Source organism: Scyliorhinus torazame, chromosome 5, assembly GCF_047496885.1.
Source record: "Scyliorhinus torazame isolate Kashiwa2021f chromosome 5, sScyTor2.1, whole genome shotgun sequence".
Lineage (NCBI taxonomy): Eukaryota > Metazoa > Chordata > Chondrichthyes > Carcharhiniformes > Scyliorhinidae > Scyliorhinus > Scyliorhinus torazame.
The window spans coordinates 157854956-157867319 of NC_092711.1; the positions used below are offsets into that span (position 1 = coordinate 157854956).

Genomic DNA, 12364 nt, shown 5'->3' on the forward strand with positions numbered 1-12364 from the left:
AGGCGCCGGAATGTGGTGACTAGGGGCTTTTCACAGTAACTTCATTGAAGCCTACTTGTGACAATAATCAATTATTATTATACCTCTTTGGACACTAAGGGTCAATTTAGCATGACCAATCCACTTTAACTGCACATCTTTGGACTGTGGGAGGAAAACGTAGCACTCAGAGGAAACACACGCAGACACAGGGAGAATGTCTATCTTCACGCAGACAGCCACTCAAGGAATCAAACCTGGGCCCCTGGTGCTGTGAGGCAGCAGTGCAACCCACTGTGCCCTATTCCTGGCCGAAGTTGAATTTAATTCACTCATGGAATGCCCAGGAGGAGCAAGTCAGTCAAATTGGAGCCTATGTATTTGAGATAGGAGTTCCATACTTCACCCAATGCACCAGACTCAGAATGAATTACAGACATTAAAAATTGCATGGAGATGCATTCTATAATCAGCCTATGCCAGTTTTGGATCGAGGGAGACCTGACAGGTCTGCTTCTGTATTGAGCCAGATGAATGTTGGGTCCATCCTAACTCAATCCCTTATGAACCTGAGACGAGAGGCCAATTGACATAGTCTGATATTCGGGAGATCCAACCCTCCCTTAGCTCCTGGTGACTGGAGCAGAACAAACTTGAGACCAGATAAATGTACTAATCGTTCCATTAATTTCCTTAACAACTCTGTTTGACAGCAGTATAGGCAGCATCTGCAGAGGGTACAACAGTCTGGGCAACACATTCATTTTAATGAAGGTGATTCTCCCTCACCATGAAATCGGAAGAGCCGACCACCGGGCAAGGTCCCACCTAATAGTCACCATCAGCTGTGGAAGGTTGTCCCCATATAGCTGTCTAAAAAAGGGGAGACATTGACATTCCCAGATATTTAAATCCCAAGGGGAACCATCTGAAGTGTAACTTAGTAAGAAAAGAGGGCTGACCCCTCAACTCCTCACACCCCCTCCCCCATTCCAATAATGTCCGGGTCTGAAACACTGGGTTCGACACAAACAGCTGCCCGTCATCGACACTCAGAGTGATCTTGTGCTGCCTCACCCCACCCTCCAGTCTCGACATCAGAGTTTCTGATCTAATATCCTCCAGCAAGGGCTCAATGGCCAACGCAAACAGCAAGGGGGACAGAGGGCAGCCCTGTCTCGTCCCTCTCTGAAGCTCAAACTTCGACACCCTTAAATCATTGGTGAGCACCGCCGCTGCCGGTCTGTGATGTAACAATTGAATCCACTCAATATAATCCTCACCCAACCCGAAGCCTCACAGCGGATGCACCAGATAATTCCACTCAACTCGAGCAAAAGCTTTCTCTGCATCAAAGGAGATCACCAGCCCATCCAATGCATATTTCTGAAAAGCCTGAATCACATTCAGCAACCTTCTAACATTGCTACTGGAAAACCTTCTCCTTATAAACCCAGTCTGGTTCTCCCACACGGTTGTCGGAAGGATGTCCTCCAGCCTTATCGCCAAAACATAAGATCGCAGTTTCAAGTCAACATTCAAAAGAGAGATTGGGTGATGAGAGGCCCACTCCTCTGGGTCCTTGCCCACCTTCAGAATCAAAGAGATATTCGCCTCACAAAGAGTCGGTGGCAGCATCCCAGAGTCAAAAGAGTGACAACACATATCTACCAATGGGTCCAACAACAAATCCTCAAACCCCCGATAAAACTCACACCCACAGCCATCCGGTCCCGAGGCTTTACCCGGCTGCAGCTACTTCTTGGCCTTTGACACCTGTTCCCTAGAAATAATATAATAATCTTTTATTGTCACAAGTAGGCTTACATTAACACTGCAATGAAGTTACTGTGAAAATCCGCCAGTCGCCACATTCCGGCGCCTGTTCGGGTCACAGAGGGAGAATTCAGAATTCTCAGCCGGTACGGGAATTGAACCCGCGCTGCTGGCCTTGTTCTGCATTACAAACCAGCTGCCTCATTAAGATTTTCTGAGGCCTCCAGAAGCTTCAGGGAAGAGAAAGACTGTTCCACACCCACCAACACATCACCAGACTGCTCAGACTTGTGTAATCCTGCATAGAATTCCTCAAATCCCTGTTTTTCTCCTCCGTCTTCATGACCCTTTTCCATCCCCAAGCTGCATCGAGCAATTTGCTCTAAAGTCGGCCTTTTTCTTTGTCAAACAGGCCACGTATTTGCTCGGCTTATTCCCAAACTCGTACAACTTCTGCCTGACAAACGTTCAACTTTTCTCGGCCTGCTGAGTAAACGGGGAGTTCAAAGCCACTCTTGCTGCGTTAACCTCCTTCAGCAATAGCTTACTAGGAGGCTTCTTATAATTCTCCTCATCTTCGCCAAACCAAACTCCAGACGCCGCTGGTTCTCAAGCATCCTGCACCTTTTGTTAGTAGTGGAAGAAATGATCAGCCCCGAGCATAAACTTTACACGTCTCCAACAAAATGGAGGTGGAAATACCAGGAGCCGAGTTAACCAAAAGGAAGAACTCAAACTCTTCCCGAAAGTGCATAATAAATGAACTCGGGGTGGCTCCAAACCTCCACATTCTCGACCTGGGGGTGAGCCCTCGAGCAGAAACTGCAGACAAACGGGGGAAGGTCTGTGATTACGATGCTCCCTGTGGTGCAAGAGGACACCAGGTGTAGGATCGTCCTCGGCACAAAAAAGTTGTCGATTCTAGTATGACATGGCTGTGGGGCTGGAAAGAAGGTAAAATCTCTGCTCCTCGAGTACAAAGTTCGCTAAACATCCACATAACCCACCTCCTCACTGTTATGATCCCGGACCAGACCCCAACAGTGGCTCGGATACTGGACACAAACCCCAATATTTTATTTGTGTTTTGTCAGACTGTGAGGAAAGGATACCTCACTCCAGGAGTGATTTCACAAAAAATAGGCTGTGCTGTATGAAAATTAATTTTATTATTAACACAATATTAAAATAAATTTAATATCGCACCAGAAAAGAGCTGACAATTAGCCCTTAAACAATGCTAATCAATACAGTGAATACAGTAACCCTTAACTGCTACCTTTATTCCCACTCAAACAACAAAAACACCATCTCAGCTCTCAATCCACCGTTAAACACAGTTAGCCCTCAGCAATACCTGCTTTACACAGATGTTCTTTGAGAAAGAGAGATCTTGTGTCACCGCTTCAAAGACAAGATCTCGATCCTGTCAGAACCATGAAGAAACTTGGGAAGCTGTTTCAGCTTGTTTCAGCTCGCCTTCGAATGACACTCTTCTGAACTGCTTGGAACGAAACTGCTAATCTAGCTACAGACATATATTTTCAACTGAACTGAGATGCTTGACCTCTGCTCACATCTTGAACCAATTCTCAACTAAAACACTGCTTTGCTGTAAAAAGCCTGAAACCGTGGCTCCTCCCAGTACTGACATCATCTTACCAAGCTGAAATCTAATTAACTCCACAGGGAATCCCCTTCATCCAAACAACATTCCATTAGCCCACGCTTTTTACGATGCTTTCATTACACCTCTGGCTCCAAAACTTAGTTGTCCTTCAAAAAAATAAAATATTGAGTACCCAATTCTTTTTTTTCCAATTAAGGGGCAATTTAGCGTGGCCAATTCACCGACCCTGCACATCGTTTTACATTGTGGGGGTGAGACCCACGCTGGCACAGGGAGAATGTGCAGACTCCACAGGGACAGTGACCTGGGGCCAGGATCGAAACCAGGTCCTCGGCACTGAGGGGCAGCAGCACTAACCACTATGCCATCGTGCTGCCCCCGGCAATGAATTCAAAGACAATGTGGTGAAGCTTTGGGATTCTCTATCCCAGAGGACTGTGGAGCCTCAGTCATCAAGTATTTTTAGACCGAGAGTGATAGGTTTCTCAATATTGAAGATATTGAGGGATATGGGGGATAGTGTGGAAAAATGGTGCTGAGGTAGATCGGCCAATGATCCCATTGAATGGTCGAGTAGGCTTGATGGGCTGAATGGCTGACTGCAGCTCCTATTAGTTGTGGTCTCTGTGTCCAGGACAGGAAGCAGTGAGCATGGATCTGTCAATCAGCCTGAATCAGCACCTTCAGGAGAATTGGGAGGGTGAATATTAGATACAGCAGAGTGAGAATGGAGGGAGAGTGTGTGGGATGGAGATTTACAGCTTTGGGGGAATGAGAGAGGAAAGACTGTTTCATAGAAATTAAAATAATCTGTTCTGAATTTCTATCCTGGACTGACTGATATCTTTTGTAAACTCCAAAGGAGAGGACTTACAGACAGAAATCTCAAACCATCACGTCTGGATCTGACAGAGTCACTCGGTTCATCGGCCTTTAAATCTAGAAGGAGAAATGTTTGCCCGACCTGTTGGCTTCAACAAAGTTTAACCATCAGTGTGACTGGAAAAGCACCGAGACACACACACCCGAGTGAGAGTGTTCAAGAGCACTGACTGTGGAAAGAGCTTTAACCAGTTACACAGCCTGAAAATTCATCACACCATTTACAGCGGGGAGAGTCCGTACACGTATTCTGTGTGTGGACGAGGCTTCAACTGATTGTCCGACTGGAGAGACACGAGGAGACCCAAAACATGGAGAAACCGTGGAAATGTGGGGACTGTGGGAAGGGATACAGAGCCCCATCTATGCTGGAAGTTCACCGACGCAGTCACAGTGGAGAGAGACCGTTCACCTGCTCTCCGTGTGGGAAGGGATTCACTGAGTTATCCAAACTGAGGACACACCAGCGAGTTCACACTGGGGAGAGGCCGTTCACTTGCTCTCAGTGTGAGAAGGGATTCACTCAGTTATCCAGCCTGAAGTCACACCAGCGAATTCACACTGGGGAGAGGCCGTTCACCTGCTCGCAGTGTGGGAAGGGATTCACTGAGTTATCCAATCTGAGGAAACACCAGCGAGTTCACACTGGGGAGTGGCCATTCACTTGCTCTCAGTGTGAGAAGGGATTCAATCAGTTATCCAGCCTGAAGTCACACCAGCGAATTCACACTGGGGAGAGACCATTCACCTGCTCTCAGTGTGGGAAGGGATTCACTGAGTTATCCAATCTGAGGAAACACCAGCGAGTTCACACTGGGGAGAGGCCGTTCACCTGCTCCCAGTGTGGGAAAAGATTCAGTGATTCATCCAACCTGCAGACACATCAGCGAGTTCACACTGGGGAGAGACCATTCACCTGCTCCCAGTGTGGGAAGGGATTTACTCAGTCCAACAGCCTGCAGACACATCAGCGAGTTCACACTGGGGAGAGACCATTCACCTGCTCTCAGTGTGGGAAGAGATTCAGTGATTCATCCAACCTGCGGGCACACCAGCAAGTTCACACTAGGGAGAGACCATTCACCTCTCTGTGTGGGAAGGGATTCTGTGTTTCCTCGTCCCTGCTGAGACACCAACAAGTTCACAATGAATTACAGTGATGGATTCTGCTGTTATTGTTTCTGCTTCAATTACATCCAGGGCTGCATTTTGTTCTCTCTTCTCTTTCTCTCTCAGGGATTCTGAGACAGGAAAAGTGATGCAACCGTGGCGAACATGAAAAGCTAAAGATTCCATTCGATCAAAGGAAGAGGCTCATAAAGTGGCCCAAATAGTAGTGAGCCTGAGGACTGGGAACTTGTTTTAGAATTCAGCAAAGGAGGACCAAGAAACTGATAAAGAGAAAATAGAATATGAGAGCAAACTGGCGAGAAACATAAAAACCGACTGGAAAAGCTCCGATAGGAATGTGAAAAGGTAAAGATTAGCCAATGGGTCTGTGGTTCCCCATTTTCTCTCTCCCTCCTTAAATATTGGGATTACATTTACCACCTTCCAATCTGCAGGAACCATTCCAGAATCTATAGAATTTTGAAAGATGACGACCAACGTATCCACTGTCTCTACAGCCACCTCTTTCAACACTCTGGGATGTAGAGCATCAGCTTTTGGGGATTTATTAACTTTCAACCAATACTACATTTTCACTAATACTAATTTCTTTCAGTTCCTCCTGCTCACTAGACCTTGGAGTATTTTTAGGACAATTTCTGTACCTTCCTCCGTGAAGACAGACAAACACTGTTTAATTTCTCTGTCATTTCCTTATTCCCCATTATAAACTCTCCTGTCTCTGCCTGGAATGGACCCACATTGGTCTTTGCTAATCTTTTCCTTTTCACATTCCTACAGGAGCTTTTCCTGTTGTTTTTACGTTTCTCGCCTGTTTGCTCTCATATTCTATTTTCTCTTTCTTTATCAGTCTTTTGGTTTGGTTTTCAGCAAAGGATGACCAAGTTCCCAATCCTCAGGTTTACTATGATTTTGGCCACTTCATGAACCTCTTCCTTTGATCTAATGCAATCTTTAACTTTGCTTATTAGCCACGGTTGCAAATCCTCTGTTGGATTTTTGATTATTAAGGGAGTCTATATTTTATGTAAATATGTAACAATTCCTCAAATACTTGTGATTGCCTGTCTATCGTCATAGCTTTTATTGTAATTTCCCAATCTAGCACAGACAACTGTGAATACAGGCCCAGTTTCCCCAATGTCTCTTCATAGGTAAAATGTCTCTGGTAAAATGTGCAGTAGCCTGTAGTTTAGACTCGATAAAATCAGAAACTTTAAATTAAAAATTGGACATTTTAAATCGAGCCACAGCCAGCTCCAGCAACCAGCCTGAATCCACTGAACTCCGACAAGCTGCCAGCACATGTCTGGAGCTGCTCTGCTCCATCAATCACCAATCAAGAGATAATTGGCTCTATTCATCGATTGATTGTTTTGAATAGACAAAGTTACATAACAAACAATACACCAGGAAATGGACTCCCGCGGACAGCTTTCCGGTGTCCAGCTGATGGCCATTAGTAATTCTACTGGGTGGTGCCACACCCACCCTGTGACCTCATCGGCTGGGGTCAGAGAACATTCTGGAAGGACACAGAAAGGGTATAACGATCAAACCCTCAGACCGCCCAGCAGTGAAGACTCCACGCAGAGGTAATCGAGCCGGCTGACCAGAGACGGAAAGAAGCAGCGGCGAGACCCATCTTCTCGGAAGAAGACCCCGAGGAGATTGAGATACATAATCAAACCCACAGCTCGAATGTGTCCATCGGCTCGGGTACTATTCAGAATCTTGGGACTGTAATTAGTGGGATAATTTAAGAGTAACTGTTTTACTGCTTGTGGAATAAAGTTATGTGATTTATACACTCTGTTGTCCTTTGTTTATCTGGTCAATAAAGATACCTGGGTAAAACATTTGATTAATAAACTGGTCGAAGTGTCTGAGGTTTTGTAGACACAACACCTCCCATCCCCGGAACAAGTCTGGTGAACCTTCATTGCCCTCCCTCTGTGGCAATAATACCTTTCCTAAGGTAAAGGGAGTAAAACTGCACACAGTACTCCAGCTGTGGTCTAACCAAGGTTCTATACTATTGAAGCAAGTCTTCACTACTCCTGCACTCAAATCCTCTTGTGATGAAGACCAACATCCCATTGGCCTTCCTAATAACTTGCTGCGCCTGTATGTTAGCCTTCAGTGACTTATTGATGAGGACACCCAGGTCCCTTTGTACATCTACACTTTCTAATCTCTGACCATTTCAGAAATACTCTGCTCATCGGTTCCTCCTACCAAAGTGATAATCTTACATTTTTCCACATTATATTCCATCTGCCATGTCCTTGCCCACTCACTAAGTCTGTCCAAATCCTCCTGTAGCCGTTTTACATCTTCCTCACAACGCACATTCCCATCCAGCTTTGTGTCAGCTACGAACTTGGAAATATTACATTTGGTCCCCACATCCAAATCATTGTATAAACTATGAACAGCTGGGGCCCAAGTACTGATCTTTGCAGTAACCCATTCGTCCCAACTGCTAAGGTGAGAATGACCCATTTATTCCTCCTCTCTGTATTCTGCCTGTTAGCCAATCCTCAATCCATGCCAGTATATTACCTCCCATCCCACGTGTTTTCATTTTGCTGACTAACCTCCTGTGGGGTGTTTATCATAAACCTTCTGAAAATCTAAGTGTGCCACAGCCACGGACTCCCCTTTATCAATTCTGTTTATAACATCCTCAAAAAATCCAAAAGGTTCGTCAAACATGATTTCCTATTCCTAAATCCATGTTAGAAGTCTTACAACACCAGGTTATAGTCCAACAGGTTTGTTTTGTATCACTAGCTTTTGGAACGCAGCTCCTTCATCAGGTGAGGAAGAAGCTCCTTCACCTGAGGAAGGAGCTGCGCTCCGAAAGCTATTGATTCAAAACAAACCTGTTGGACTTTAACCTGGTGTTATAAGACTTCTTACTGTGCCCACCCAAGTTCAACGCCGGCATCTCCATATCATAAATCCATGTTAATTATTACTATCCATGTTTCCATTTATCACATCCTTTATAATAGATTCTGGTATTTTCCCGGTACTGATGTCAGGCTAACAGGCCTGTAGTTCACCGTTTTCTCTCTCCCTCCCTTCCTGAACAGTCGGGTGACATTTGCTGCCTTTCAATCTGCAGGAACCATTCCAGAATCTATAGTTGATCACCAATGTATCCGCGATCTCGATAGCAACCTCTTTCAACTCTCTGGGATGTAGAATATCCGATCTCGGGGACTTATCAATATTCAATCCATTAATTTCTCCAATGCAGCCTCTTAGTGATCCTTTATTCCTCATTCTCCCTTGTCCCTTGGCTTTCTGATGTTGGGAGATTTCTTTGCTTGAATTCTCCATTCCTGAGACTAAATGTTGATGCCAGGGCAGGATTCGCGAGTTCTACGATAGCAAACTGGTGCCGCACCTCATCTGATTCAACGACTGTTGAGGGGCCAGGACCGGCATCACATGGAACTCAATCCATTCCAATGAGAAACGGTGCCGGATTTGCCGAATTCACGATTGACACTCAGGAGGCTGACAAGCTGCATAAACACACTTCACTCCCCACACACCATCCCAGCCAACAAGATGGCAGTGAGGAGAGTGGCACCCCGCTTTACGGACAATGAGCTTGAGACCCTGCTGGACGCCATGGAGGAGAGGCGGGCAACCCTGTACCGTGGCCCGGGAAGGAGGCAGCCAGCTGCCACCGTTCATCGTGCCTGGGCACAGGTGGCAGAGGCAGTAATCTCCGTGAGAAACACCGTCCGGACAGGCCAACAGTGCTGTAAAAAACTGTACAACCTCCTCAGGTGAGTAGGCAGCACTGTGCCTCTGGCACCAAACCCGTCCTATGCTGTTTTTTTAGCTCCACCCAAACAGTTTCCACATTTTGTATTCCTGACCTGAGATCCTCCCTTATTAATGTACTGATGCCGTTCCTTATTATCAGTGCAACACCGCCTCCTTTTCCTTTTTGCCTGCATCATCAGCAAACTCAACAATCATACCTTCAGACCCATCATCCAAGTCATTGATATAAATTGTAGAAGATTGACTCCCCAGCACTGATCCCTGTGACACACCGCTCGTTACATCTTGCCAACCAGAAAATTACCTATTTTTGCTTAGTCTCAGTTTTCTGGTAGCTAGCCAATCTTTCACTGTGAAAGACAGTTCTGCAGTTAAAGGCTGCCAGATTGGGAAAAGAAAGGAACGGAACCCTTGGGAATGAATAATCACTTTGGACTGATACTTTTAAGCTGTAGGTTTCCTACAAAAATAATATTTAGTTAATGTTGCTTCTGGTTTGTTTGTTGCAGTAAAATGTACGTCCTGTCACGTGATCCTTCAATTTGTTGACTGGGGAATTGATTTTTTTCTTTGAAGTTACTGATCTTTACAGAGATCCCAATCCACAAGTTTTGTCTTGCTCTTTGAACCTCGGTCACTTTTCCGCCTCATTATTGATCGTGTCAATGACAGCGAGGCAACTGAGCTGAAGGCTGAATTTAGCGGAGAATAACGGGGCCTGTGCCCCAGTTGGGAATCTGCCATGGGTGTCACACGAATAGAGGACTGACTGGGAAATCAAGGGATGGGGATGATCAGGGCTGATGGTGTCTTGAACCCGGGGTTCAGTGCGTGTGTCCAAAGTGGGGAGCCACAGGAACAGGCTACAGAGGAACCAAAGAGAAACATTTGGGTCCCGAATATTGTGAACATCCTTTCATGGTTACTCTTTTACTCTGGTTGTCTTTGATCCGCAAGTAATGTTCCGATATTTTTTAAAATCATGTTTGATTTCATGAATAAACTTGTTTATTTGAAAATATTTGATTTTTGGTGGTATTTTTCTGCTCAAATTCATTCACTTTAGGGAACGTGGGCGAAAGAGTTTGACAGGCTCGTGAGTCTCTCTTAAGCTAATTGGTAAAGGAGCCAGAGGGGGAGAGGAGATTTTCTTTATCTTTTGACACAATGTTTGAAAATGTGGTTCAGAGAGTCAATCGGGATTGACTAATTTATCGAGTCTTTTTCAGGAAATTACAAGGGATGTCAATAAAGGGGAACCTGTAGATGTGGTTTATCTAGGTTTCCAGAAGGTATTCCCCCAGGGTGCCACATCAAAGTTTATTACACATAATAAGAGCTCATGGTGGTGGGCGGGGATGTGCGGAGCAACATAGCATGGATAGAGGGCTGGTAACAGGAAGCAGAGAGGGGGTATAAATGGGTTACGTTTGGGTTGGTAAGATGTGACAAGTGGAGAGTCACAAGGATCAGTGCTGGGCCCTCAATTATTTACAATCTACATTAATGAGTTGGATGATGGGATTGAATGTTTGGCAGCTATATTTTCTGATGACTCAAAGACATGTAGGAAAGTAATTTGTGAAGTGGACTTAAGGAGTCTGCAAAGGACAACAAATAGGTTAAGTGAGTGGGAACAAATTGACAGACGGAGCATAACTTGGGAAAATGTGAACGTGTCCACTTTGGCAGAAAGGGTGAAATAAAATAGAACATTATTTAATTGGAGCGAGATTGCAGAACTCTGAGGTACAGAGGGATCTGGGTGTCCTGATACAGGAACCGTAAGAATTTAGTTTGCAGGTAAAGCAGGTGATAAGGAAGACCAATGAAATATTGTTGTTTGTTGCAAAGGGACTGGAATATAAATGTTGGTGTGTTTTGCTGCAGTTTTACAGGGCCTTGGTGAGACCATGTTTGGAGCACTGTGTACAGTTTGGGTCTCCTTATTTCAAATGAGGTAATTGCAGTAGAAGCAGTTCAGAGGAGGTTGACTCCCCGGATTCCTGGAATGAGGGGGTTATCCTCTGAGGAAAGGTTTCACAGGTTGGGACTGTATCCATTGCAGTTTAGAAGAATGAGAGATGATCTTATTGAAACACGTGAAATCCTGAGTGGAATTGACAGAGAGAATGTGGAGAGGATGTTTCCCCTTGTGGCAGAGACTAGAACTACATTTAAAAAGGATTTCCCATTGAAGACGCAGATGAAGATATTTCTTTCCCCTGAGGTCTATGAGTCTGTGAATCTCTCTTCCCCAGGGAGTGGTGGATTCAGGGTCAGTGATGGACGACCAGATGGACGACCAGCCTCACTGAAGTTCTCAACATGAGAGTTTTAAATGGATTTTCAATGGCTCCTCTCTTTATCCTGAACCCTCAGGAGGAGTCCAACAGCTGAGAGAAAGCTCAGAGCTCTGGCCTCACAGTTGCCTAATCAGAACAGAGATGACAATTTGGCAACAGCTCCCAGGTTGTGCAGAAAGAGGAAGGTATTTGGTCACAAGCCCTCAGCTGAGAGAGATGTGCTTCAGCTTCCAGTGGAACTTTCACAGGCTGGCTGGAAGCATTTTAAATCGCCAGGCAGAGAGATAATAGAGAGAGTCCAGACTTGCTGTGCGCTGCCTTATAGGTCGAAATAGAAGTTAATTAAAATGGAGATTGCTTCTTCTAGCCTTCCCTTCAGAAGTTTCTGAAGGGTTCCACCAATCACAATGAAGAATGGGGTAAATCTGAACTGATTGACTGCGAGCCAAGTCCATCAAAATGACATCACGGGACCCTACCACACATCACAGAGGGGACTCCCTTTGGCCAGTTCAACTAACAACTTGCAGCTGGGGGTTTCCAAAGTCTGTAGTTCAAACCCAGAATCTGCAATGGTGCAGCAGCGAGCAAGACGGTAATAAAAAGGGACACATGGAGCAGACAAGGATGTAAAAAAGATTCCTTACACATGGACCAATTACAAAACCTGTCATTGAACCATCTGTCCCCACTCAAGCCACATCAAACTCTCAAACAATTGTCTTCCCCACGCTCCGTCCCCGGTACAGGGAGTCAGCATTCCCATGCCAAGCAGTGAAAACATGGTGGCCTTGACACCCAGGTGTTGTCTAGGATTCCAGGCACTCTTGTTTTCTCTGTCCTCTGGGAG

At 45.4% G+C, this 12364-nt stretch overlaps 1 protein-coding gene across 1 annotated transcript in view; it reads right to left on the bottom strand.

Annotated features, from left to right (window-relative positions):
* The window catches only part of LOC140418000 (uncharacterized), a 132389-nt gene that overhangs the window by 56216 nt on the left and 63809 nt on the right, over window positions 1-12364 (bottom strand). Inside the window, 1 exon segment of the mRNA XM_072501430.1 lies at window positions 9242-9251. Coding sequence (XP_072357531.1) covers window positions 9242-9251 — 10 coding nt within the window.